Consider the following 27,915-nt stretch of genomic DNA (forward strand, 5'->3'; position numbering starts at 1 on the left):
TGTATTTGAAAAGGTCTAAAAGCAAATAATTTTTTCTCCCAACTCCTCAGTATCTCTTGTGGTCCAGGTGTAGTGCACCAACGTCTGCTGCCACTATTGGAGCGTTTTTATGTTTAAATAACCTCAAGTATACAAAAGCAAAACATGAACATTAAATTTAAATGTTTAATTTTAAAATAGTCATGACAGCCATGACCACTGCTTTGCTCAGAATTATTGGTCATTTCCAATCAGTCATATGAAAATAACCTGCTAGCAAATGATGTCTGTTTTGCCGGAGAATGGACTTTAAACTTTAAAGCTCTAAATGAAAATATAAGGATTAAAATGTTTTTCCTCTTGGAAAATATGAGCATTCAATAGTTCTGTAAAGTACAAATCTTCTAAAATAATACTTGATGAAATAAAGAAGTTACATAAATATTGTTGGACAACAAACATCTTGGATTATCAACTACATTTGCAATTAGGCGCAAATTATGTAAGTTCCAAATTTTTTTGTCCCCTGGGCTAGTACTCTAGTTGTATCTGCATTTGGTGAGTGCTACCTGCAGTGGAGAACCTCTGACTGGGTGGGGAGGAGAGAGCCCCACTCTTGGCTGGGACAAAGTGGCCCCTGACTAAGAGGCATTATGAAGGCCTAGCAGGTGAGGAGAAAGAGCCCCTCCAGCGGTGAGATAAGAAGGGAGAGAATCAGGCTTTCTTTGTTCTTATTGCTTGTTTTCTCTGAATTTTGAATTTTGAGCTAATTCTGGTTTGTCAGGCAGGTCGACATACATTTCAACTTGGGTGCCTTCAGCTAAAATGACCTAGTAGGACGTGGAACTAGTACTCCGACCTGGAATGAAATGATTTCAGCTTGCTAATTACATTTTGAGCTTAAAAAATCAATTATAGAGTATAGCTGGAGGACAGTTATGTAGGGCTAAGTGATGACAAAAATCATATCACTGTATATTCTTCCATATCATTCAATATCAATAGTCATTTTTATATGCATGTTCTACTGCTCAATGTTGAGTGAACAGTACTATAAAACCTGAAGATAACAAAAGAAAAAAAGCATATGCCTGCATCTGCTTTTAACAAATCAAACAATATTGACCTACCCATGCTCTGCCCAGAACTGCACCTATTCATAGTGACTTTTTTAAGGCTGGACTTTAGAGCTTATTACAGCTTCTCAGAACTGTGGTAAAAGTTTGACCCAGCTTAATGAATGTTAGGTTTGCTACACAACATTGAGTTTCCAGTTTAAACTGCTAAGTTAACGACTGTGGCATTGTAGCTAAATGAAGCTGTACAGATTAGAACTGACAACAAATTTGCCACAGTGCTAACATTAGCACAACTACACTGCATTCAGTCTGCCCTTACAGTATGACCACTCACAGACATACAAAATAAATGTCATTTGAAATAAATAACTCTCTAAATATTCAGCATATGACAAAAAAAGCAGTTGTTTAAAGCTGCACTGTTCAGGATTTGGAGACCTCTCTGGTGGACATGTGTAATTGCATGTAACGTGGAAGAACATTTTGTAACGTTGGTTGTGCTTCGGTCCCCTTCCCCGAGCAGATGAATCTGGTGAATGTAAGTGTGTTTAACAAGTTTTCAAAGAGAACTCAGTCAAAACTTGGTGAATGATATATTTTCTGAGAATGTAATATTCTACTATTGTCATCATCTCTTCATCACTATAATGCTGATTTTGCATTTGAGACGTAAACATCGTGCCGGACCTTCTTTTGAGCCTGTGTGTGTGACATTAAGACATAAAGACCCTTGGTCAGAAAACTTTCTGCAAGATCTGATAGCATGCCTCTGACTTTTAAATGATTGTTTTAGGCTTTACAGCGTGACACACACACACACACACACACACACACATGCACACACACATGCACACACCATATTTTAGCATGTCTTAGTAATGCTACTCCTTTCAATTTTAACAAAAACTTACATAGTGCATTTTTAACATTAGCTCAGTTACACCAAATAAATGACATTCGAACTGTTCAAACAATGTATATAAAATACACTGTTATACAGTGGTTAAAAATATATGATACTGATAATGCACTATAAATTGAGACATTCTGAGTTGCCACAATTTCTAGTATGAATGGGATTATATGTCAACGTTTTGTAAAGTAGAGTCTGGATAGGTTGATTCCATACTGCAGAGGCTGTGTGGTATACTGGTTTTGTGAGTGTGTGCCAGCTGAGTGTGTGAGTGTAGGGATGGAGCAGCAGCGCAGGGGAGGCTGCTGGTGAAGGGTCGAGTGGAAGCCTCTTCTCTCTAAGAAGACAGGCAGGGAGGAAGACACATGCCATCTCCTCCTGCTGTGTCCTTCATGCTGGCATTACTCTCTCCCTGCAGGGGGCAGGACAGGAGAAAAGCATTTAAATACAATATGATGCTGAAAGAATGACACAGAGATTCATAGGCACTCATACCTTGTATAATGCACTGCCAATTGAATGTAATGCTGCAGAGCAGCCACACAAGTCTAAGGTCACCATGCCCAATGCCAACCATCAACTAGAGGAGTAACAAGCTCCACATTGGGCTTTGGAGCAGTGAAACTGCCTTCTCTGGAGTGATGGAGCACCATCCAGTACCTTTGGGATGAGTTTGATCCGGAACAGGTCAAGACCTCAGTAATGCTCTTGTTGCTGAATACAATCAAATCCTAATAGCAATGTTCAACATCTGGTCTGATGCCTTCACAGAAGGTTGGAGGCTCTTGCTGCAGCAGATATATGGCCAGTTTCTTATATGTGGGTTAAGCCTGGTCATGGATTAAATGTTTATGCCTGGTTTCGGAATGGGATGTCCAACAAGTTCATATAGGTGGGATGGTCAGGTGCCCCCACACTCTTTAGTGCATGTCTACATGGCAAGGTATTATAAATCATTGCTACACTAAACAGATCAGACTTTTAATCATTATTCTCATTATTCATTATTCTTTAACAAAACTGCTGACATCTTCATGAACTCTGAACCTCCTTATCTCTTTTTTTATGCAGTAGTTTGGTGTTTTTGCCATCAATCCAGGCCAGAGTGACAGGTCTGGCTTGCTTGGCTGCAGTGATGTATCATCACTGTAGCTCAGTCTTGGTGTGGTGGGAAAAGACAGGTGCTGTGAAGGAAACATGATTGAGAGAACAGATTGTGTAATGTTCTTTGGAGTGACTGAAGGGTTGGAAACCAGAAGAAAGTGATTCTAGTGTCCATTGTGATGTATTGTGATGTGCACAGGTTTATGCCACCATGCAGCACTAGCAGCTATTTTGTATATCTATAGTCTTATAAACTAATTTAAATTTAAGGTTTTAAAATAAAGATGTTGAAGGTACTTACATTTTTAAAATGATCTCGATTTTAACACAATTGTAGCACCAGAAGACTACTTGTGATTTTTGTAGAACCACAGCAAGACAAATCAGTAAGTTTTACTGACTTTGCTTTAAAACCTCAGAGCAAATTAAACTAATTAAGAAATGATCAACTATTTTTTGTAAAATTATCTGACTAATCTTTATCAAACTGTCCATTGTTAGTAAAAAAAGGTGACGAGTTTAGAAACTATGTTAACATGAATTCATGGTGCATTCAGACTGAAATACAGGGGTAATTGCTGTGGAACTATATAGTTCATGGAGTTCAAGAGCTATGCAACCATAAATCGTCCAACATACTTGACTGTTTTCTAAGCATTTTTATTTATTAAAAATCTGTCTCCTCCCATACCAAGGTCAAAAGGTCACTGTGAATGAAATTTGAATCCATGTCTATTATAAATCTATTATGAAACCAGTATCACCACTCACAAACTGTAGCTCTCTTTTTAGATTTTGATAACATTATCAATATTTAATTTTTATAGACCAATCAGAACTATATCTGTAGGTTGGCTGAATAATGACTGAACTGCTGCTCAGCTGTGTTTTGGGGGAGAGGAGGGATTCTCTCGCAGAATTATCTGTGGCTGTAGATGCTAAGATATCAGAATAAGCAGAGAGAAGGTGAAGAGAAAAAAAGAAAGAGAGGAAAAAAAGAGAGGGAAACTACAGTCTGACCCCACAGTTTGAAACTCACCTACACAATGATCAAATGGGCAGGAACCTCATTAAGAAGATTATAAGATAGCATTTGTAATGCTGACAGCCATCTAAGAGACAGGTCTTTAGACCAATCAGAGACCAGACTCTGCTGTAGAATGAACAAAAAATGACTTTTAATAAAATACAGCATTTTTCATGCCAGGGACAAGAAATTGAGACTAAAGAAAAAATGTATAAAAAGCAATTTACAAAGCAGAAAACAAAAAATATGTAACACACAACAGAAACACTGTCAAGTAACATCAAGAATACACTGATGAGTTCTTAAGTGGCTGCACTAGCCGCTTAGTCATTTCAGACACCTTGAGTTGGTCAGGGAAGCAGGCGTCGCATTGGGCGTGGTGCTGGAAAGAAAAAGAAGAAAAGAAAAAGAACCTCAGAGTCAAGTGAAGTTCTTACAAATCTAGAACACAATCTTTTGTAATTACACATGCAGAAGAACACCTAATATCTGAGAGACCAGACCTGTTGGGTTCCCCATGTGAAGGCTCTTGAGTGCAGGTGGTGGTGCTCTGGGACCACGTAGAAGTGGGGGACCACGAGGCACACCAGGACCATTCTGGGATGGTGGACCACGAAGCAGTGGAGGTCCGTGACGAATTGGGGGACCTCGAGGTGGATGGAAATCATGGGCTCCATGGTCAGCAGGCCCATGTGTGGCAGGTGGACCAGGAGGTCTTGATGGACCTTGTCGAGGTTGTGGACCACGAGAAGCTGGAGGTTCTCTTGGGCCTAGTAAACTACGGAGGACTGGCGGCCCTCGGGGGCCTAGAGGACCTCTCAGACCTGGAGGACCCCTTGGTGGCTGGGGACTAAAGGATGATTGGGGAGCATAAGAGGCAGGTGGACCATGCGGGGGACCTTGGCCATGAGGGGCAGAAGAGCCATGTGGAGCAAGAGGGCCATGTGGGGCATCTGGGACATAATGGGCAGGAGGAGCATGAGGAGCAGTTGGGGCAGGAGCAGCATGAGGGGCAGGAGCAGCATGAGGGGCAGGAGCAGCATGAGGGGCAGGAGGGCCATGAGGGACAGGAGGGGCGTAAGAGTCAGGAGGACCATGAGGGGCAGGAGGGGCATAAGGGTCAGGAGGACCATGAGGGGCAGGTGGAGCATAAGGGTCAGGAGGGGCATAAGGGTCAGGAAGAGCATGAGAGGCAGGAGGAGCATGAGAGGCAGGTGGAGCATGAGGGGCAGGTGGAGCATGAGGGGCAGGTGGAGCATGAGGGGCAGGTGGAGCTTGAGGGGTGCCTGGGACATGTGGGGCAGGAGGGCCATGAGGGACGGGTGGCCTGTGAGGGGAACCTTGAAGAACATCCACTGACAGAAGAGGTGGAGGCTTGGTCTTCAGATACGAAGCTAGGAGAATACAAAGATCAGGTTTTAAAAATATAAAGCATTTATTTAACTTTTAACCAGTTAAGGTTTCATGTATATCATGTCTCTGAAATGTATATGATATATGAGATTTTATATCTACATTGCAGGCAATTGTCAAAAAAGTTTAACAAAAAAATATTATTACATTCTTATTGCTTACATCCAAAAGCTACCTAGGTATAATGTCTATGAATTTGTATACACCTTATAGATGTCTTAACATCTACTTATCACTGATCACTGCTTGACTTCACTATATACTTTATCAAGTTAAATAAATAGCCAGTACATAAACCTGGTGCACCCATTAGATGACTTTGAAGTGGCTCACCCATGCCTGAGGGAGGGGTTGGGTGCTCACTAATTGGTTGGCTGGGGCCGACAGGATTTGGTAGAAGGGGTGGGGGTTTCCCCAAACCTGCAGAAAAACTGTTCAGCGTCTCGGGAGCCACTTCACTTTCTACGTCACTGGGTAACTCTGGGGTGACACAGAAGCAAAGGAATATACAGCAAGCTCAATAACATTTTAGGAAACAAAGCATTGTTTCTCAACGCAACAGAGATAAACAATAACAATAATGAGCCTGTCATTATCACTACGACCTTCTAATGACAAAACTTGTGATTAATGAACTTTTGAAAACTTTTTTCTCTTTATTCTTCCTGTCAGTCAGAGAGGATGTATGACTAATTTTTCCTACAAGACTTGTTACATTTGCCTACAGTTGTGAATAAAAAACCTACACTATATGGTCAAATCATGGGAGCTATCATTTGGGGGCTATTTAGCAGCTAGTTGCTTAGCATCTGTTTTGGTAGCCTGTTTAAATGTCAGCACGCGAAATCAACACACTTGGCTTTACTTTAATAGTGCCATACTGTCTAACAAAACGCTGGGCAATGCACTGCAAATCCACAGCTGAGCAATTTCCATGATGCAAACCAAACTTTTTAACCCTCAAGATTTACAATCACTACTGTGAGACCAGAGCAAAGGCAAAAGATGCAAGTCTTACTGTTAACCAGCAGCTCTTAAGTAAACTGCAAGACTTGACTTGTGCGCAGGTTAGTTATTTAGCAGGTTAGCTCTTGTGAATCCCAAGTTGTGATCAACAGACTAATTTTCTTGTCTTGCCTTGTAAATATTGTAGCATTCAAGGTCAGCGATACACATGATTGATAAAAATCTGCACGTTTATATTCATGCATAATTTAGAGGAAGGCTAGTCATAATTTAACAAAAAGAAGGAGCAAATGAGGAGCACTCTGTGGAACTCTGCAAGATGGAGGAGGAATCCACAAACCCAGTAACACAATCACACATACACACACTAAAAACCTCTGGATCTTCATGTCTGTAATGTTTGTCAGTACACTGTGTCATTCTGTTCAATGAGAGAACTCCCTATTTACTCACTCTGCAGATGGTCCTGGCGGTTCTGTATGTACTCAGCGATTGTCTTTAACTCCTCCGGGTACAGGTGCAGGCCTTCTGCCATGAGAAAGAGCAGGTGTCGTGTAGTGGAAGGCACGAAGTGGCACTCCAGCTTGGCCCGCTCCAGGTAGTCATCGGTCAGCTCTGTCACCTGCGTTTCTGCCTCCACAGGGTCACACTGCCGCCGGCCACTGCTCCGACGGCCAAACTCCACCATCACAAACTCCATGGCCTGGTCCTTGGGCATGTTGCGGTGAACTGTGTGGGAGCAACAGAGACTCAGCCAATAGAGAAAGTAGGGGCACATATGGTGCTCAGTGAGGGCCACTGCAGTTTAAACAGCTTGAGAGTTTTATCAGACCAGCAGGAACGTGCCAGTGCCTGATATTTTCTGGATATTGTTCAATATGGTGTATGCAATTTATATGTAAGATGAAATTCATGAAGTTTTATTTCTTTTTTGGTGGGAGCAGAAGTGTATGATAATGTTTAATGAAATGTACAGATTTTTTGTTATAACTGTTAACAGCATGAAGGGTAAGCAGTCAGTTTTTAAAACTGAATTACAACTATATTAGTGCATTAGCAGCACTTCACTCCAGGCATAATATGGATTTATACATTAATTAACCCACACGACCAGAAATGTTTTAATAAGGAGGCATTTTGATTTTTTAAGCTCTGAAACATTTGAGTCTTCAATATGACCCTATTGTTTCACCCTGAAAATACATTATTGATATTTAGGTTTTTGATGGTAGGCCAGAAAGATGATAAGCAATGTAACAAAACTGAATGTATGCACTTACCAAGTTACGGTGTGGGTTGGTTTTAAAAATCAGATTTGTATTAATATCTGGACCAATTTTCTGTACTACAGCAAGAATACTTGCTATTATAGTGGTGGGCATCAATTAAGCAGAAAAAAATCTGCTTGATACCAACTGCTTTCTGTCATTTGGTTTGTCCCTTTTGTTTTGTAGATTTCATTTTGTAGGGAAAAAGAGGACAAATGGGTTACTTTAAAGTAGAGGTGCATAGTATATCACTTGGTGATATATAATGTGCTGATAAACTGTTGTGAATAAAAAATCTAAACTATATGGTCAAAAATATATGGACACCCCTCTGGCAAATCATTGAGTTCAGGTGTTTCAGATGCAACTACTGTTGAGCATGTTGAGCACGTTGAACTTGAGTTTCCATGGCAGAGCAGATGCACACAAGCCTAAAATCATCATACGCAATGCCAAGCATCGACTGGAGTCGTGTAAAGCACGTCACCACTGGACGTTCCCTGGAGTGATGAATCACACTTAACTATCTAGCAATCTGATGGAGTGTGTGACCTACTGGAATGTTTAGTGCCAACAGTAAAGTTTGGAGGAGGAGGGATAATGGTCTGGGGCTGTTTTTCAGGACTGTGCCCCAAAGTTCCACTGAAGGGTAATGTTAATGTTACAGCATACAAAAACATTTTAGACAACTGGATGCTTCCAATTTTCTTGGGGAAAATCCTTTCCTGTTCCAATATGAATATGCCCCTGTGCACAAAGTGAGCTCCATAAAGACATGGTTTACCGAGTCTGGTGTTGTGGAACTCCACTGGCCTGCAGAGCCCTGACCTCAACCCACTTGTGCCCATTCAGTCAAAGGAGCGTTTGACTTAATTGGACACACATTCCCATAGACACACTTCAAAATCTTGTGTAAAGCCTTTCCTCAAGAGTGGAGGCTGTTATAGTCTTAAACGGGTCCCCATATTAACGCCCATAGTTTTGGAATGGGATATCCATCAAGCTCATGTAGGTGTGATGGTCAAGTGCCTAAATACTTTTGGCCATATAGTGCAAAATACAATTATTTACAATCATTAAAAAACATTATATCAATATGAATATTGGCCCTAACAAAACATCAATATCAGTAGTAACAAACCAGAAATTACACATTGGAGCATCTCCACTTTCACAGTATAAATGGTTACTTTAAAGGGATGAAAAAGTGACTGTAAACCACCACTTTCATAAAGATATCCAACGACAAACACATACAAACATATAAATAATTTGTTTTAAACTGTTGCATTTTGCCAAACATAGAGGCATAGTATTAAAAGTGCTGAATCTTTTTTGTGGTAGCTATTTAGGTACTCGCATTACAGTACATTTATTCCACTTACAATACAGGCTGTTGCCAGTTTGGTTTAATAAAAATGCTTATTCTAATCATTTAAATGTTATCATCAGCCTCAAACACACCTTCTTCAGCTTTAGAAAGAGAGAGTGAGAGTTTTAGAAAGAGAGTGAAAACCTTTTTAAATCCTATGTGACATGGTCTAGCTTTTTAAAACGTGCAATGTTTAGAAAATTTGAATTTGGAAACTGTTCATTTGCTGTGTTTTTTCCACTTACGAGCATTTGTGTGTGTGTGGTAATTATGTTTGCTAATTTGTGTATTTATTGCTATTTTGTTTTTTAAACCCCTTTCATAAACATTTAAATATCTGCACAATGACACCTGAACAGGAATGATCATTTTAAATGCGTTTGAGACCACCATGTGAAAGAAGAAATTGTGTATTGGCTTCTCTGATGGACCTGACCAGAGTGTTTGTTTCAGGATTTTCAAGAAATAAAATAAACAATTGTGGTCATAAGGATGCCCACCACTAAACCAGTGTATTTTGATAGTAATATGTACTATGGTTATAGCTAGTTAAATTGCTTTTGCTTGGAGAATTGTGGCTGTGGGGACTTACTTTTGAGGGACTCTGAAAATATGATTACTGTGCACGAGGACAGAGTTACATTAGTCTGCTCGACGAGAATACATAAGGGGGAACCGTCGGAGCGAACATCTTGGAGGGCCCGGGTCAGGCCTGACTCCGCTTGCAGGTAAAGCATTTCCACCGAGAGGCCACGGTCCTGCAAACAGTGGCCTAACGATTTTGGATAATCCCTTTGAAAGAAGAAGAAGAGAGCTGGTTATTGACCTCCATGCACCAGGGAATTGGTTAAACATGTGGCCGGGAAGAGGTGGTATTATCGTGCTGCCTGACGTATACAGCACAAAAGGTTGGAGATGAAGTTGGCCTCACATAAAGGAATAACTTATCTGCACTTGGGTGCAATAACCACCTCAGGAAGAATGTTTAAAACCAAGTGTAAGGCTGAATCTGTCAAGGAAATTATCTGCCACGGCATGTTCTAAGTATAGATATTACAATTATTTTTGTCATTACAGAAAACTACTGACTGGGTTAATAGCATGTTTGAATATCATAAAATATGTGGCACATTTTTAAAAATATTATGTGAATAAAAAAAAAAAAATGCAAATTGCATGCCCATTTTAAATTTGATGCCAGCAACACATTTCAAAAAGGTTGGAATAGGGGCAACAAAAGCCTGGTAAAATTGTGTGATGCTAAAAAAAAAAAAACCTGGTGGTTAATTGGCAACAGGTCAGTAACATGATTGGGTATAAAAAAGAGCCCAGAGAGACTGATCTTTCTGTAGTAAAGATGAAGAGGGGTTCACCACTCTGTGAAAGACTGCACAGGCAAACAGTGCAAAAATTCAAGTATAACGTTTCTCAATGTAAAATAACAAAGAACTTGGTGATTTCATCATCTACGGTACATAATATCACTAAAAGATTCAGAGAATCCAGAGAAATCTCTATATGCAAGGGACAAGACCAAAAACCAATACTGACTGACCGTGATCTTCAGGCCCTCAAGCAGCACTGCATTAGAAACAAGACATGATTCTGTAGTGAAAATCACTGCATGGGCTCATGAACACTTTCAAAAACCACTGTCTGTGAACACAGTTCATCACTGCATCCACGAATGCAAGTTAAAACTCCACCATGCAAAGAAAAAAACATAAACAGGATCCAAAACAGCAGCTGACTTCTCTGGGCCCAAGGTCATTTAAGACGGACTGAGGCGAAGTGGAAAAGTACAATTCATGGACACTGCGTCCTCTAGGCTAAAGACTATCCAGCTGGCCATCAGCGCACAGTTCAAAAGCCAGCATCCGTGATGGTATGGGGTGCATTAGTGCACACGGCATGGGTGACTTGCACATCTGTGAAAGTACCATTAATGCTGAATGATATACAAAGGTTTTGGACCAACATATGCTGCCATCCAGATGACGTCTTTTTCAGGTAAGGCTTTGCTTATGTCAAACCACATGCTGCACGTATTACAACAGCATGGCTCCATGGTAAAAGAGCCTGGGTGCTAAACTGGCCTGTCTGCAGACCGGTCTTGCCACCCAATGAAAACATCTGGTGCATTATCAACTGAAAAATATGACAAAGGAGACCCCAAACTGTTGAGCAGCTGAAATCCAGTAACAAGAAAGACTGGTAAAACATTTCACTTTCAAAACTACAGCAATTGGTCTCCTCAGTTCCAAAACGCTTACAGGTGTTGTTAAAAGAAGAGGTGATGCAATACAGTAGTAAACATGCCCTTGTCCCAACTTTTTTGGAATGTGTTGCTAGCATCAAATCCAAAAGGGGCATATATTTTTCAAAAACAACAAAATTTCAGTTTCAACATTTGATATGTTGTTTTTGTACTATTTTCCATTAAATATAGAGTTTACATTGCATATCTTTGCATTCTATTTTCATTTACATATTGCAATGTCCCAACTTTTTTGAAAAAATGCGGTTATATAATAATTGCAAAAAAGATTAAATAAACAACAAAGCAATTATTTAATCCTTAGAAGTCACAGTTAACACAGACGCTAACTAAAGCATGGGGTAATATTTCACAATTGTAGTTCAGACATTCAGTCGAAATGTGAATTCTAAACTTTCAATGTGTTTACAAGTAGAAGGTATGGTATTTTGTTATGATTTGAATTTGATGAAGTTTTATCAAATTGCGTAGTCCTGCTTTGTGAAAAGAAAAATACATTCTGTACATTTTTGCATGTGGAAAAAAAAAAGACTTAAAACGTAAATGGAATTCTTTACAGAACTACGTAATTGTATTTAAATAGCACAGCTAAAATGATGAATTACTTAAAGTAATAACTTTCGCCTTCCAAGGATTAACAATATAAAAATAATCAGAAACTGCCTGGTTCTAACAAAACATCTTAAGTTTGTTAAAAGACACTTGCTAGTCATTGTTTAAAACTGGTTTAAAACTGGTTATAACCCATTTTAACCTGTGGAGAATATTGTTTTCAAGCTTAAATAATAGACGTTGACCTGGACGGTTTGACATTTAGTCATGTTTTTGTTTGGACAAGAATTCATTAACACTTACTATGTAAATGGTAAATATACTAATGTAATCTTAAGTCTGTTGCTTTGTTTATCTTTCATTCTTGCTTGGTGAATAAATGGTGAACAAATTATTGAACTAAACACTTTCCAGTGTTTTGTTCGAATTTTAGGAAAGAAACCTTAGTTGTTACAACTGATAATACAATGTCTACAGTGGTCCCAAAGGTCTGCTTGCACTTCACATGAAATTATGAAAAAAAAAACATAAGTTATGACATTATATTTAACCACTGGAATATTAAGTATACTATGACACACAGCACTATTACCAGTAATTTATCAGTTGTAACAAGCCATCACACTGCAGTCCCAACAATGGTTTAGGATACATTTTAAATTATGTATTAGGTCATTTCTGACATACAATAAGCATGAGGTTTATGACATTTTGTTAAATATAATGATGTATGGTAAGTTACATGTGTTTTTTTGTGCTGGATTTGTTGAATTGAATTTAATCCATCATTTAGGACAAGAATTTGAGCATTTCACCGTGTGAGTGTAGATAATTTATTAGTAAATGCATTATTTTTACCATTTGTGTGGTATCAAACTTTCAAGCTCTTTTATGAAAGGAAAGCCACTTAAAGCAATTAAAGTGCTCAAAAGGATACCTTAAACTATTTTTGGTTAAAATATCAAGAAAATTACAATCTATCATATACTCTCAAAGTACCTGACTAGGCTGCAATTACTATGTTTTTTTTATTTTAGGTAAGTGTTTTTCTATGTTTGCTGCAATAATGCATTAATAATTCTGTGTGGCATTATTGAACAGCTGCTCTACTTCATTAAAAATGCAATTAATTGCTAACTAGAGACAGCAGTTCATAGACATGCAACAATGGCTTTAAATGTGTATTACCAGCATCCTGTTTTATAAATAAATAGTGAGATTTAAATTAGACCCCATTTACAAAATAAAAAATAAAAATGTGAGGTTTATGCCTTGTTTTAGTTGCAATTTGTTTTAGGATGACTGGAAACATTTGATGTGAGTGGAATTCTTAATCATGCTCATCCAAAAATGTGCATTTCTTTTCCCATTTGGAATTGAGATTATGACCATTTTAAAAATGAGGGCAGGTTCTTTTTTCATAAAAATACAGTGAAGCTGAATTTTTGTGCATTTAAAAGATGACAGTGTCATCAATCAGTTTCATTTCACTTGAATTTGTGTAAAGTGTGAATTTGTAGAACAGCTGCTATACTTTTATATATTTACAAACATCTGAGTGTACAGAAATGACAGCTTCCGTGTTTTTTTTAACAGTTTCCATGCTTTCACGTTGTTTTTCCCATTTTTAAGAACCTGCAGATTTCTTCAAAAATCAAGCAAAGCACCCAAATTAAAATATTAACAATGTGAATAAATTAAGATATAAATGATTTTTTTCATTTTTATAGCATTCAGTTTCCTGGTGTGGCTGATACTCACGAATTCTGATTATTCACTGAGAGCACAACACAGTCAGCAGGCTTCTTAGCTCCATCTCCATGAAACTGCTCATACAATCTCTGGTACAGAGCACTGCGCTCATCCTCTCCGGTTGATGAGGCAACTGAAGGAACATATGCAAATATATCTGAATTCTTGACAATAATTCAAACCCTTAAAGCTAACATCGTTCAAATTCAGCAGACAATGTAGAAGTGAAATTCTAAAATAGCAGTTATACATGGGAGTGGAGCGCTGACAACTGACATCTCTACTTTTTGGGAACGCTGGTAGAAGTGCAATTACATCATAAGACATTATGACTCAAGATCATTACCATTGGGCTGATGAGCCAAGTGCGGCTGAGGTGCTGAATGCTCATATGTCTCGTAGTTCGTAGAGGCAGAGTAATCATCCTGCTGTTGTAAACTGTCATAGCTGTAAACAGAGATTGAATCAACAATAGGAACATTCAGGAACAATAACGATATAACAGACTTTAATCTTATGTTAGGGACTAAGGAGACCATCCACTAAAAGTCCTAAATAATCTCTGATCAAATTTAGTCTGGATCTGGGAATTTGGCTATTAAAACAGTAACCACACACACACACACACACACACACACACACACACATTTTTGTTGAATGCATTTACACTCACATCAATAATAAAGTTATTTATTTCTTAAGTTATCTGATTATTCAAGGGGTCATGTAAACAGCATACTTCAATTTCTTAGATCAAATTAAGGCTATTATTGTATTTCTAAAAGTCTGATCAAGAGACCTGAATTTTAGTTCAATAATCAGGTTTTTCATTGCATGTATATCTTTAGTCTGATTTCCATCATTTTCTCAGACTGTGCATGTGCAAAAACAAAGCGCTGTCCCAGAAACTGCAAGCAGTGCTTAACACAGCACCTGCATGATGGCAAAAAAACACTTTTTGAGCAATGCTGAAACCAACTACATGTTCAACGAAATAAAGATTTTAAATATTCTTTATCTTTTAGATGATGTTTATTCATATTTTCCAGAAAGAGTGACTCAATATCTTATTGCCGATTGCAAAGCAGAAATCCAATTATTGCCTGACTCATGTAGATATGTATGCTGGCTTTGAACATGTAGTTTTACCGTTATCTGATTTCTTAAGTAAATACATTGAACGAATTACTGACAAAATCTGATGTTCTGCAGTTATTGGATTATTAACTGTATGTAAACACACTCAGTGTCAGCTGACACAACATAAGCCATTACAGTTCTAACTTACTTTTCTGATTCATGGTACATGTCATTTCTCTCCTCTCTGGGAGGATATGGCTGCCTTCGGTAAGCTCGAAGAGGTTTCACTCCGCTGCAGAAAAACAGAAACACACTCACGTTTGGGACCACAAAATACAGCATTATCAATGCCTAAAATAACATATCCATATCTGTATAATTTTATATATATACACACACACATATAATATATATATTTCTCTGCAGACTCACTTGGCTAGTGTATAAAATGTATGAATAAATAAATATAATATATAATACAGCTTATGTAATGTTATTTTATTTTTTTCTCCATTGCTGACTGTTTTGTTCATTTTAGACATAGTAATGTAAATCAGCGTATACGCTTTGTGTTAAACAGCTCTTTGTTTATTATGACGATATAAAAGTTATTAAGAAAATGATTTAATATTTTAGGAGCCGTTTATGCCAGGTGGTCCAGGTGGTTGCAAGAGTTCAGAAACGTTTCATGCAGCTGTACATACAGTAAACGCAATTTCAATGCTTGCTTTGTGTTGTTGTGTTGGCAATAATACATGTTAATTTCTCCAAATGTCCAGTATGCTGGACACTGAAGCACTAACACAGAGGGACATTTTTTTGTAGATTATAAAATTGCATGTTATAGTGGCCAGTGTGGGTAAAATGCTGATACTTCTTTTTATACAGCTAAAACAGGCTGGGGCCAAACTGACCCCAAAAACACTGATGCATACAAGATGTGTAACAGGACATTACCATGTTAATTTTATGTTTACCCAGTTCTCCCCATTAAATTAGGAATAGTCATTGAATATGAAGCATAAAAACAGGTGAGTCATTTATTTAGAGATGTTACGCATTGAATGTATAAACGTAACAGGAGAGCTAGAGTAGCTCATATTACATAATACAGACAGTATTTCGCTGAGGAACCACTCCTAAAGGATGAGCACGTTAGTCTCTCTGATTAAACGCGCATACCCGCTGTTTGGGTTCGGCTGAGACGGAGGCCGCCTGCCTCCTGCACCCGGAGCCCACAGCGACATCGAGACGGACCAGAGCCCGCTGAAGATTTCAGCTGAAAGGGAAAATACGGTTACAAAGCATGACAGTTACAGCAGGTACACAAACACAATACACCTTACCACCCACGTACAGTACGATATGTATTTGAGTTTACGCTTTCGGGATAAATCTAACGTAACACAACACCATACACACTTATTTTACTACAATAAACATGTTACCTAGCGTTAGCTAGCTAACGTTACTATGCTGGAGCGTAGGCTAGCGAGTAAATTAACTCAAGAGACCAAAACAAATGTGTGCAAACCTGAAAGGTCAGACAATATTTAGCTGTCTATTGACTCACAGTACTAAACAGAGGCTGGCCAGTCAAAAGTTCTAATAATGTTTTGGTAAAACCTGTTAGTTAGCCTAACAGTTGCTATGACCAGTTGTGCTAACTCGTACAGCCAGTGTCTCAGATACCAGAGCGCTTATAATAAACAGATTTATATTAAACTGATACGTTACCTATGTTATCGGTATTCAAAAACCTATGTGTACTATAGCTAAATACTTAGTTGAAGTACCAAGCCTTTATATATCTGCAGGCTGCTGGCGACGTTTCCTAGCTAGCGGATGGTTCCCTTTCCTCAGAGGGATCACAGGTGCTGCTGGGAGCGCACACCGCCACCTGCCGCATCTTCACGGTAGTAGCGATGGATGGAGGATCCAAACCGTTCATTCTTTTAATCCTGTCCTCATAATAGTTCACATTTTTCTGTTTTGCTTCAGGGATATGACTGCTCACCTCACCTCACCCCCCCAACCCCAACTGTTTAGGACATTATTTTTCGTTCTTCTGTTATTATTCTGTTGTTGCATTCTAACACAAACACAGGCTCGGCCCAGTTGTTTCAGGTCTTCATCTGAGCTCTGTAAATCATTTGCAACAAATTATTAAGCAACACGTAAAACATACGTTTATTACAAACATCACAGTTCAGAAAAAGAACGATTCTGAATTCAGCCACATTCTTAGATCTTTGGAGCTCTTTAGATGGCGGCCTCCTCACATTAACCGTTTCAGAAAGTTCACATTTTGCTCTCTGTATCCAAGACTTAGATATGTGCATCCTCCTTAAATAATCAGGGTAAGCAAGACAAATGATTGAATCTCTCAGGTCATTTGATGAACAATACAGCAACCTGAACATTGTATGACCTCTGGTCAAAGTTTATTCTCTGCAATTTTATGTTTAGTTTTTGATACTAAATGGGATTTTCATTCTGTACAATGAAAATCTGTATAATACCATTGGAAATCACAGCTTCTCAAATCAAGACTTCCATCCTACTGATAATGCAAGGGAATCAACCCACAATTGTTTCAAGTACAAGAGAGAGATAGAGAGAGAGACAGAGAGAAGAAAATATTAGGTTCAATGTGTGTCTCAGAATCAGGCATTTGCATCATTGTGGAAATAAAGTGGTTAGGGAACGCTGTCTTTCTTGTTGAGCCTTTTAGTTTGACTAAAACATGAGAAGAGTCACAGATACATTTAACACATCTGAACACAGAGATATGCAGGCACTGCTGATCAGCGCCTGTGGGGAGAGAGTCCTAGGCAGATTGTGTATGCAATGCATGTTCTACATTGGACATGCATTTTATGGCATGTTTCTGGAAATGATGCTTTGAACTTCTCAGAAACCTTTCAACTTCCCCAGTTTTCTTCCAGCCCTCTCATCCTTTCTGGCAGGGGATGGCCGTCTTGTAGGTGTGTTCCCTCCTTTAAGAGACGAAAAAATATCTTTCTCTCTTTAGAACAAAGGAAGGTTCCATCCATCCTTCCTCTCGACATTCTGAGCTGTAGCGTCCAATCCTGAAACAGCATCATGATTTCTATTGGTCAGGTTGATCTCTTGTACAGAGGGAACTGGATGGGATGGAAGCTAGGGGGAGTGTCCGTGCCCTGGCCTTCGGGGCTGATGTCAGGACACATGGGAAATGAGTCTGACTCGTGTCTGAATGTCCTGACGACATAAGGGGCATGTCTCCAGCTGTAAGGCACACTCCATACAGATCCCACTTCAGACAAAACACAAACAGACACAGAGACAATACACTGTTAAAAAAATATGAAGGTGAAACATAATTGCACATATCTGGTGCTGAGAAAGTGCTGTCAGTAAATGTTACAATGTGGTAGTGCACAATTTCTTGTTTGCCACAAATAGATAAACATCTTGCAAAATGTGTATGAAAATGCATCTACAGTAGGATTATTTAAAAGCTCACTTCGGCTATTATCCAAAAGAAAGCTTCTTAACTTAAGTAGCGTCACGTAAATGTCCCTGTAACCCTTTAACCCAGAAACTGTATTTCTCCACTCCTATACTCTGTACCTGTGTGCACAGGGTCTCAGCTCTGTGTCTGCCATCTGGTCACAGCAGAGGGTGCAGCAGTTATCTCTGATGCTAACCTGCTTCAAAAGGGCTAGACGTCTATGTCTGAAAGTTTTTTTTTAAAAGAGAGAGAGAGAGAGAAAAGAAAGAGAATCTTGTTAATAGAGTTATGAGAGCACTGCCTATGGTTTACTTTCACTTAAGCACTTTACTATGAGGTGCTCATCCTTAGTGTCCAGCAACCAAATATACCTGGGCAAGATTATCTTCTCGTCGGATGCAAGCGAGGCAAACTCATTAAAGGTGCTGAACTTGACAGATGGGGGGTGGCGGAAGGGCTTGGCACCAAAGTTGAACTCACACTGTTGGTAGGACATGAAACTGGCTGCTGCAAAGAAGCCAGACCTGAAGGAGAAAGTACAGAGCATAAATCTGAGAATGACAATAAGCAGAACAAACAAACATACTGTATTACCACTCACTCATCTTCTTACAAAAAACAAACTTCTGCTCAGACAGCTGCATGGATGGTAATCTCTCTTAGTAAAAGAGAACAGGAAATGAGACTGGTTTGCTTACGTGGCAGAGGAGAACACCTGCTTCTCAGGAGGAAGCTGGTGTCCATTCAGATAGAAAACCATCTGCTTCTTGCTGAGATCCAGCAAGAATCCTATGGCATCACCTGTAGAACAAAGAACATTCACTATACCCCAACAAACTGAAAACTGCTTCTATAGCACTGAATATCTTTCACTGTGATACTTAATCAGTGATTGCAAGATCATGCTTCTCATAAGAAGAGCATTAAATTTAAACTTATCTAAAGAGGATCTAAACAGCTCAATCTGACTACTCTGAGACTGAAGGTGTGGGAACCAAAACGTTAACTCTATAGTAAAATCACTGTACCAACCTTCTTTCCAACAGGGATGGGAGTGAGGTTTACTGCGAGCGTTGTACCAAATCAGCTGCCTGCAGCCGTCATACGCACACGAGTACTCATCATCTCCAATCCCATAGCCCTCCTATCACGCACAGATACAGAACAGTGTGACTATGCTTCATGTGTATAAACTCTGTACGGTAGTCAATCTACGAACTATGACAGTCTGGGAAAACAAGTCCTTTGTGTTAAACCTAGACCAAAAAGGAATTTCAATGGTGAATCGCAACTGATGATGTACTTTTGATTAAGCCTAATCTTAGACCATGTCCAGATAGTCTTACATTTCTTTAAGGTTTTTGATCTGGATTTGAAAACCTCAATTTGTGTGCACAATGAGGGTCACAAGATTACGTTTACTCAAATACAGCATTTGACTCCAGTAGGGACATACATGGTTGAGGAACTTGCTGTCCTTGGTGGCCCAGCCAATCTGCATGACCCCAGAGGTGATGACCGTGACCTCATAGTACCAAACCCCCGAGTCCACACAAAACGTACAGCGCACACTCTCGAAAGACGATGCGTCACACCGGGCCTGAAGAACAAATGAGCGCTTGTAAACATTTATGAATTTTCACAGACTATAGTCAGATCTCTTATTCTTAATCCTGTGCTCTCACCTCCAGACCACTTGGAGAGATCTTGAGATATTCACTGACATCATTGCTGTTAAGCATGGCGTTGATGTTGTTCAGGTTGACCTTCTCATAAGTGAACTGGCGACCCTCTTTTAGAACTAAAGTAAAAGGATGAGAACATTAAGTACACATTATCAACAAAACTGTTGTCCTCACACCCCTACAGACATACTGCAGTACAGATGATTCACACCATCTTCAAATTACAGTAAAACATACTGAAAGTGACTAAAAATCATGAGAAGAACAGAGCAGCCAGTCTATAAGTAATTGGACAGTGAATTCTTGTTTCGAGTTACCAGAAGTTTAACTCAAAACTAAACTCATGACTGACGCTGATGTGCAGAATGTCAGTGTCAATTTGACTGTATTTACACCTACACCTTATGAACCATAAATAAAACACAGGCATAGCCACAGAGACATAACCAGAATGATCTGACTTACTCTAGCAGTTATTCGGGGGGGGGACATGTAAGCCTAATTCTCCAGCCTCTTTGCAGAGTAGATGGAGGTACTCACACAGGTTGTCCAGACTCCACTGTGCGCAGAAGCCAACTTGGCGTTTAAGATAGTCTGTGTGATCTGCCCAAGACTCCAAGACAGCTAGACGATCACTGATACATGACTCTGACACAGTCAGCTTGTTCTCACCTGAAACCACAACAACAGTTAATCATGACAATTCTTTTTGGCCAAAGTATCAAATGTGACATTACAGTGACAAGAAACGGCTGAACAGAGAGACTCACTGGTCTGAGAGAACTTCTCCAGAGCAATGAGGGCAAAGAGCATTACAGTTGGATGGGCCTCAGAACTCTGGGAACAAAAAAAGGAACAAAGTAAGCCAAAGCATAAAAGCATGACCCAGAGGGAACCTGAATAACTGAACTGGAGCCCTGTGACTGTATGTGGAAAAAGTTATAGAAGTATGAGCACATGCTGTGTGTATCAGCATTAGTGCTGTTATCAAAAGTGGCTCTCACCAGGCTCTCCAGTAAATACTCCAGGGTTCCTGGGCTGAGGAGTGCAATGCTAGCTGGACCTGTGAGACACAGAGTAAGGACTCAACTCACAGAAACTAGGCAAGCATTTAGCTACCAAAGCAAAATGAAAAGTCCGACTTTTCATGACACTGAAACTACTGGACAGCAAGAGAAAGGCAGAGATCCCTCGGTGCACTCTGTGCTTGTGCTTTTGTGTGTGTTTGTGTTTGTGTTTAGAGGGCTCAGCAGATCTGTCAGAGCATGGCCACAGGTCTCTGAGGGACGCTGCAGCACGCAGAATCATACCCAGTACGCAACTTGTATGACTCCAGACTCAGCTCTTTTCCTGTAGTTGGGAAATGCTATAACCCTCTTCTTACCAGTAAACAGCATATGAAAAGATCTAGCATCACCTTGTATGGACATGTATGAATGTGCACACTCCCTGGATGTCAATACATGTGAAAACAAGTCAGTGTCTTCACCACATACACATATGAAGTGTGTGTATTTAGACATTAGACATTGATGGATAAGAACAGCTTACCAGCGAGTTTCTCAGCTAGGCAGCCCAGCACAGCAGTGGTATTGCGGTGCTTGGCGGGGATGAGGGCGTCCTGGCGAGCCACAGCGCCGCTTAGACTCAACATGTCTGACAACTTCTGTAGAGCATCCTGGACAAGAGATATAAGGCTGCTTTACAATAGGGGAAAACACACAGTGATGGCAGCAATGAGTGAGGCAATCTTGAATTCTTTTTGAACCACTGTACTCGAGACAGAGGTTTTTCGAATCACACTTTCACTTCATCACCACATATAGGATTGGGCTTGCTCCAAATAGAATTAGTTGCCCCTCTGCTGCTTCTGAATAAAGTAATGCTGATTATGTGCCTTACTCTTGTGTATAACTGACAAAACACTGTTAAGAATGAAAGCAGACTGAGATTTTTTGCGTTTTTGTCAGTATGATTTGGTAAAGCTTTAATGAATTAGATAAATAACTCTGAACCACATCGGAACAATCATTTTATTTCCTTCAAAAAGTTTCAATCAGCTGGTATGAGCATCAAAAGAATGACATATTGTCGTTTAGCTTTATGTTATTTAGGGGAAATCAGGCCCTAACCTTTTATACTCAGTGTTTGGTTTTTTATCACCATGTTTAGAATCACTATATATATATATATATATATATATATATATATATATATATATATATATATATATATATATCTGTTGAGTATGTTGAACCATGTCTCAGTTGTGTCTACCTGATGCCTTGTCTGAGCTGATGCTCTGTAGGACACATTAATACTCACTTTGGTGGGCAGAGGGCACTCATCCAGCAGCAGGGTGATCACAGCTGGCCCTAGCGGGTCATCCAGAGGAATCACTCGGATTAGAGACTGCACCACTTCTAGCCATCCATCATCTACATGACACAAAGAGAAATGCAGTCTTTATGATCCACTCTACTAGCAAAAGGTTCACCCTCTGTCTAAGAGAAGAGAGTCGCTCATCTATTCCTTTATATATACACTATACAACAATAATGATTAGCTATACAGGGGATGCAATGTCATTGTGTCCAAAAATAAAATCAGAATCATTAAGCTGATTCAACAGTGATGAATGGTAAATCATGACAGCTTCAGCCCCTCTCCAGAACAGTTTCCACCAACTACGCTACTAATCACAGTACAATTTTTTGGGCAAAAAGGCAAATTGTTAATATAGTTGCTATGCTCAAATCCCCTAAGCAATGGCCAGATGATGATAATTTAAAATCCTAGTCCAGCATTTTGAGAACAGATTTTATTGTGTGCTGTTCAAGCTGCCCTACACATTCCTTCCTCCACAAGCCTGTGACCAGCCACCTGACGCCACCAAAGCCAAACCACGTCAGTCCCCACCAAAGCAACAGATGCATGTATAAATAAAGTCAACAGAAATGGAAACCCTGGCAACCGGACAGAGAGAGAGACATGCTGGCGGGAAGGACACAGTTGTGAAGACCAGCTCAGTCTCTGCTGTATTCTGCTCCCCAGTAAGATCCATAGAATAGCCAAGGCCCTGCTGAATAAGACCCCAACAATAGCCAAAAGGGGTTTGGTGATGATACAGAGTCACAATTGGAAAACGTGCAGATCAATAATAAGAAAAAAATTTAACAGTAATTTGTAACAGGAAACTTGCTACACCTCTGCAGAGTTTCTGCAAACCTGCCGTTAGTGCCATCAAAGAAAGAAGTGGTGCACTTTTCCCCAAACAAACTGCATTTTGACCCAGAAAAAACAAGCATGCTTCTTAGACACATACCACACACAAACTTAAGCCTTAAAGCAATAGACTAAAGGACTTATGGGTGCATTTGAGCAGCAAATCAACTTTAGCTCCAGCAACAAAATCTAGTATCACCATGACAATGGTAGTAAAGGCCAGGGCCAACATCAAAGGCAGCAGCCAGTCCCTTCTAATACCCTACCATTTCCACAGCTTCCGCTACTTGGGTGACATGCTAATTATTTAAGCAGGGGCTGGCAAGGTGAGGACAGCCTAGGCTGGACTCCAGCTCAGACACAGAGACAGCACATCAGGCACAGGTCTGACGGTGTGTGAAGGCAGCTGAGTGATGTGAAACAATTGTCATTATGCATTTCCACTTACCAGTTTCGGCCATCTCGTGCAATGTTATCATGGAGTATGGGGGCTCTTGGTCACTGTAACACAAAAAAATAAAAATAAATCAAAAAACAATCTTGACACAAAGATTACAAAATCAAGCTAATGACCAATGGGTTAAGAATTTTCAGTGAGCTCTAGGCTGCTCTTTCTCTGGTCTTGTGACTGTAACGTTCTAGTACTCTATTTAGAACAAAGCATATGAAATCCTAATGATATAATGGGCACATGCAAGGATGAATGATGGATTGCCACTGGAGGGCAGACAGACTCGGGCTGCTGCAGCTGCCACTGCTCCAGTTGTTTTGGCTGCAGGATGTCCCCATCCATCTCCCTAACTGCTCCTGGAACAGTAAATCTGTGTGGTGACAGTTGAGCTTTCTCAGGAGAAGCCCTCTGAGACAAGAGCACCATCACATTGGCTCCCAAGTGGAGGAATAAGCTCTTCTCTACACTGTGTTACAGTTACCTTTATCCATGTCATAAATCAGAGGCCACATGTTACTAAGGGGGCTAAGCTGCAAAATAAGGAGCAGTGTAGAGAAGCAAGAGAGACAGCAAAGGCTAATCTTCCAAAGACCCTGGTGCCTGGGTACTCTAACTGCCCAGTGAGTAATGATGATGGGATGTGAGGGCTGAGGTCACTGATTCACAGCTAGTAAATACCACCGGATGCTGTTCATCTCTTTTATCAGAAACTCTGCTTCCTGGATGAAACAGCTCCTACTGACTGAGAGCGCAGAAGACAACAGTAAAGTTAGGAATACATGTTTTGTTGTTAGCGTAGGTGGCGTGCTTGTGAGAAAGGTATATGTGCATGGAAATGCTCTCAGAGTACTACTGAAACAGGTAAGCACCACTAAAAAGTACACTAAGCATAGTGAAGCAAATAAGGATCAAGCCTGATATCTGCCATCCTAAGTTCATAGGTTTGTCCAAGTTTTGAACTGGTGAACGGAACAGACTGAAATTAAACTGCTCTCTTTAAGTGAGCATCCACCATGGGATATTAATGTAGGCTGGTGGACATCCGTGTAGGTTGACCATGTGGGAAGGTGAGAGAACATACAGAAAAGACAGGGAGTGCTCACACAATGCCAGCGCATTAAAACAAACATGAGCAGCAGCTCATGTTGGCTCATTCTCTAGGCTTCAGTAATAAATTAAGATTAAAAGCAAGGCTGTGAGAAAAAAATGAATAAATAATGCCCTCCTCATTATAGATTTTGATGAGAGTGCCTCAGCAGTCTCCATCTACTTCTGAAGCTGAGAAACTAAATACAGAAAGAATATGGCATCGCTACAGAAAAAAGGATAACATACATGAAGCAAAAACCATTGCGTTTCCTAAGAATACACCTAATACTTAAATATAAGTCACATGTGTTTCACCATACTGGAAAACACTGACAGATGAATGAGGAACCAAACAGTCATTCATAGAAACAGAAAACTCCAATTTAATATGCATGAATCGTATAGCAAGCAGGTCCACAAATGGACCAGTTTGAGGTCATACTTCAAGTTTCACAAAGTCATTCCCCACAGTGTATTTTCTCACTTCCTTTTTTCATTAAAGCTGAGGACCACTCACTTGTCAACAAGAGTCCTGATGACAGCCAGTGTATCCAGCACCAGACCGTCCACGTTCTGTTTTTTGCGCCGCGGCTCATGTGGCCCCCGGCCTCGTCTGGGTGGTCGGACAGGGTCCCTCGGCCGACTGCTCCTGGCCTCTGGAGGATCAGTGGCAGAATTGTCCACTCGCCTCAGCTGCCTGCGAGGCGCCGCTCCCTCCTCAATATCGCTGTCCTCTCTGCAGACACAGCTGTTCCCCATGGCTCTGCTGCCTGCAAGGCTTGGCCAGAACTCTACAGTTCGCAGCTGTTCTACGGTCAGTCGTAGAACCCGCGCAAGGCTCCTGCTGGCACAGAATGCAATCCAGGTGGCTACTATCATATCATTTGAAGGACTTAGGGAGGTGCCTCGGGATGGGCCGCATAGGGATGTCAATCATTGTGCTACTGCAGATTGTCAGCAGCCAAGCACAGAGAAGCGACAGCATTAGTGCTGCAGTCAACAAGCATCCTACACCAGTAAGTGCTTTACTCCTGTGTGGAGACAAACAGTAATAAATACAGACCCAACAGTGTTCAACAGCTTGATCAACCAAAAAAAAAAAGTAAAAGCCAAGAAAAACTTGCCCCACAGCATAGCATCAACAACAGAAAGCATAAACATTCCTTTCATTGCACAGGTTCTGCTTTCGTTTTTTTGATGTTGGGCGCCTTAGTTAAAAAAAACAAAAAAAACAAACAACAACCAGGGACATCTATTACCAGAATAATACATGACGTGAATGCTATTTGTAATCCTTAACTACATCTTGGCACACTTGAATACAAAGGTAACAGTAAAACACTGTACAATAATAAGGAGCTTAATATTAGAAAACCTGTGAACCCTGCACGTCCAAAGTTTGTCAACATCAAGAGAGCAAAATATTTAGCTGTGGACACTGATTTCTAAATTAATTACAGCTTTATTAGACACATATCACTTCTCAACAAAGTTTATTGTTTCTTAATTCCACTGATTTTTCAAAATGTATGTGTAATTCAATCACTGAGATGTAAACAGAGTCATTCAGAGTGGTATGATGTGAAATGGTTCATTTTAGAAAAACTTAACTCTGACTTCTTTACTGTGGTAGTGATAGGAACCAGGAATCACCATGTTTACAACATAAATATAGCCATTTTAATTAATATCCAAAATCAGCAGTGAACCTAAGTGTGTCTTCCAAATTTTATATGTAATGCTGATTATGGTAAAATAGAGGTAAATCTATAAACAAGTCTTATTGGGATAAAGTTAGAATAAAGTTTTGGGGACTACTTTAACTTATAACATACTTTATCTCACCACCATTAATTGATTTTTAAAAGCACGTTGTAGCCAAAAACTTTCTCAAAACTATCATAGAACAATGTCTCAGACATCAGGCAGTGAATTCATAACTATTTCATGTAATAACTTTATGTTGGACGTCTGGTTCCTATAACTACCAATGTGAACAACTCTGACTGTAAGTGTCTCTAGAACGGAGTTCTTCAGTCACTCTGAATTACTTTGTTTACATTTTAACAATTAATGTATGGAGAAATGTAGCAAATCGGTGGAACTTCCCTTTAAACTAGCTGACTAACTTAAGAGTTGTAGTTACAGCTTACATTCATAGCTACTCACTGAACTGACAATTAAGAAACTCAAACGGTTTTGTAATGTAAACGTTTTGTAAAAAGAGTCTTGTAATAAGAGTCTCTTTATCAGGCTACAGTTACACAATAATGTTGGCTTGCTAGTAGCTAAAAATTAAAAGATAGCCAACTGACAAAACATATAACGTAGGCTACCTAACGTTAGCTAGTTAATATTCACCTAGCCAGCTCCACATATAAACACCGTTAATAGCTGACTAATAGTTGACGCATGTGGACTTGTAGACTGATTCACACTGGCTAAATTTATTAAGCAACGAAAATCTTCCCTTACATTCTTGCCAAACTTTGCGTACACCAAACATGTTTCAACATGTAACCTAGGTTAAGTTTTTATTCACGTTAGCCAGAAAGCTGGCTAGCTGTGAGCTAGGTAGCTAATGTGATGTAGCTAACTGTTGTAGCTAGATACGTTAGCTAGCTAACTAACTAACTGAGCTAGAAGAGTTTACCGGAAACATAAGATAAAGCCAGCTAAAAGAACAGTAAGAGCAAAACACTCCTTGAATCGAAATAAAAAACATTACCTACCGGTGACATTAACTAAACAGATGTGCTGTTCTTATTCCGAGTGGAGCGGTGCTCAGTGTCCAGGCCCAACCCGAGGAGCACTACAGGAAGTGTCTCACTGAAGCTAACTAGCTAACTGTTAGCAACCTACTACGCGACTAGCCCTAAGCCTACATACATAAACATGCGCCCAGTCTGCAACCAACATTTGTTAAAGTACTAACATAATATATCATTTCTCTCCCTGGAAAATCACTCAAACGCGCTATCTCGGAATTCACGGCTAGCTACCGAGCTCTTCTTGTCGAGCCATGAGACGTTTCGGTCATAAACTGGTGGAGTGTCAGCCCGGAGCCGGAGCGAAGGATCAATCAGAGCGGAGGAGCTGTGAGCTCATCACATATTTCTATAGCGACGTCCTCCCAGCGGCAGCCAACCCCTCCTAGCAACCAGCAACACTTCCATTCAGATATCT

General features: G+C 39.9%; 2 protein-coding genes across 3 annotated transcripts; both read right to left on the reverse strand.

Annotated features, from left to right (window-relative positions):
* Window positions 1-4,231: 4,231 nt before the first annotated feature.
* Window positions 4,232-16,837, reverse strand: si:ch211-216l23.2 (uncharacterized protein LOC565061 homolog). 2 transcript variants are annotated; one of them, XM_036584850.1, is made up of 10 exons: window positions 16,580-16,837; window positions 15,966-16,062; window positions 14,992-15,075; window positions 14,050-14,150; window positions 13,713-13,836; window positions 9,714-9,913; window positions 6,935-7,210; window positions 5,849-5,995; window positions 4,606-5,496; window positions 4,232-4,484 (listed from the first exon to the last, which is right to left on the reverse strand). In XM_036584850.1, exons 2-10 carry the CDS (start codon window positions 16,028-16,030, stop codon window positions 4,453-4,455), a joined length of 1,920 nt encoding a protein of 639 aa, XP_036440743.1. In that variant the 5' UTR covers window positions 16,031-16,062; window positions 16,580-16,837; the 3' UTR covers window positions 4,232-4,452. The 2 variants fall into 2 exon arrangements, with proteins under 2 accessions (XP_036440743.1, XP_036440742.1); XM_036584849.1 differs by having other exon boundaries at window positions 16,521-16,837.
* Window positions 16,838-16,949: 112 nt separating this feature from the next.
* rspry1 (ring finger and SPRY domain containing 1) lies at window positions 16,950-27,830 on the reverse strand. Its single transcript, XM_036584851.1, has 15 exons — window positions 27,462-27,830; window positions 25,247-25,760; window positions 23,638-23,690; window positions 22,290-22,402; window positions 21,516-21,642; window positions 20,969-21,027; window positions 20,735-20,801; window positions 20,505-20,636; window positions 19,965-20,080; window positions 19,736-19,879; window positions 19,312-19,423; window positions 18,978-19,080; window positions 18,651-18,803; window positions 18,399-18,503; window positions 16,950-18,081 (listed from the first exon to the last, which is right to left on the reverse strand). Exons 2-15 carry the CDS (start codon window positions 25,606-25,608, stop codon window positions 17,985-17,987), a joined length of 1,743 nt encoding a protein of 580 aa, XP_036440744.1. The 5' UTR covers window positions 25,609-25,760; window positions 27,462-27,830; the 3' UTR covers window positions 16,950-17,984.
* Window positions 27,831-27,915: the final 85 nt, after the last annotated feature.

The sequence above is a fragment of the Colossoma macropomum genome, unplaced genomic scaffold, assembly GCF_904425465.1.
Source record: "Colossoma macropomum unplaced genomic scaffold, Colossoma_macropomum, whole genome shotgun sequence".
Lineage (NCBI taxonomy): Eukaryota > Metazoa > Chordata > Actinopteri > Characiformes > Serrasalmidae > Colossoma > Colossoma macropomum.

Excerpts from the sequence above, each read along its gene's own strand:
- si:ch211-216l23.2 (XM_036584850.1), bottom strand. The coding sequence starts at position 16,030 with ATGTCGCTGTGGGCTCCGGGTGCAGGAGGCAGGCGGCCTCCGTCTCAG. Across the intron at positions 15,076-15,965 it reads CAGCCGAACCCAAACAGCGG|CGGAGTGAAACCTCTTCGAG; the intron begins GTATGCGCGTTT and ends GTTTTTCTGCAG. Across the intron at positions 9,914-13,712 it reads TCAGTGAATAATCAGAATTC|GGATTATCCAAAATCGTTAG; the intron begins GTGAGTATCAGC and ends CTTCTTTCAAAG.
- rspry1 (XM_036584851.1), bottom strand. The coding sequence starts at position 25,608 with ATGATAGTAGCCACCTGGATTGCATTCTGTGCCAGCAGGAGCCTTGCG. Across the intron at positions 23,691-25,246 it reads ATCAGGACTCTTGTTGACAA|TGACCAAGAGCCCCCATACT; the intron begins GTGAGTGGTCCT and ends TTTGTGTTACAG. Across the intron at positions 19,880-19,964 it reads TCTCTCCAAGTGGTCTGGAG|GCCCGGTGTGACGCATCGTC; the intron begins GTGAGAGCACAG and ends TTTGTTCTTCAG.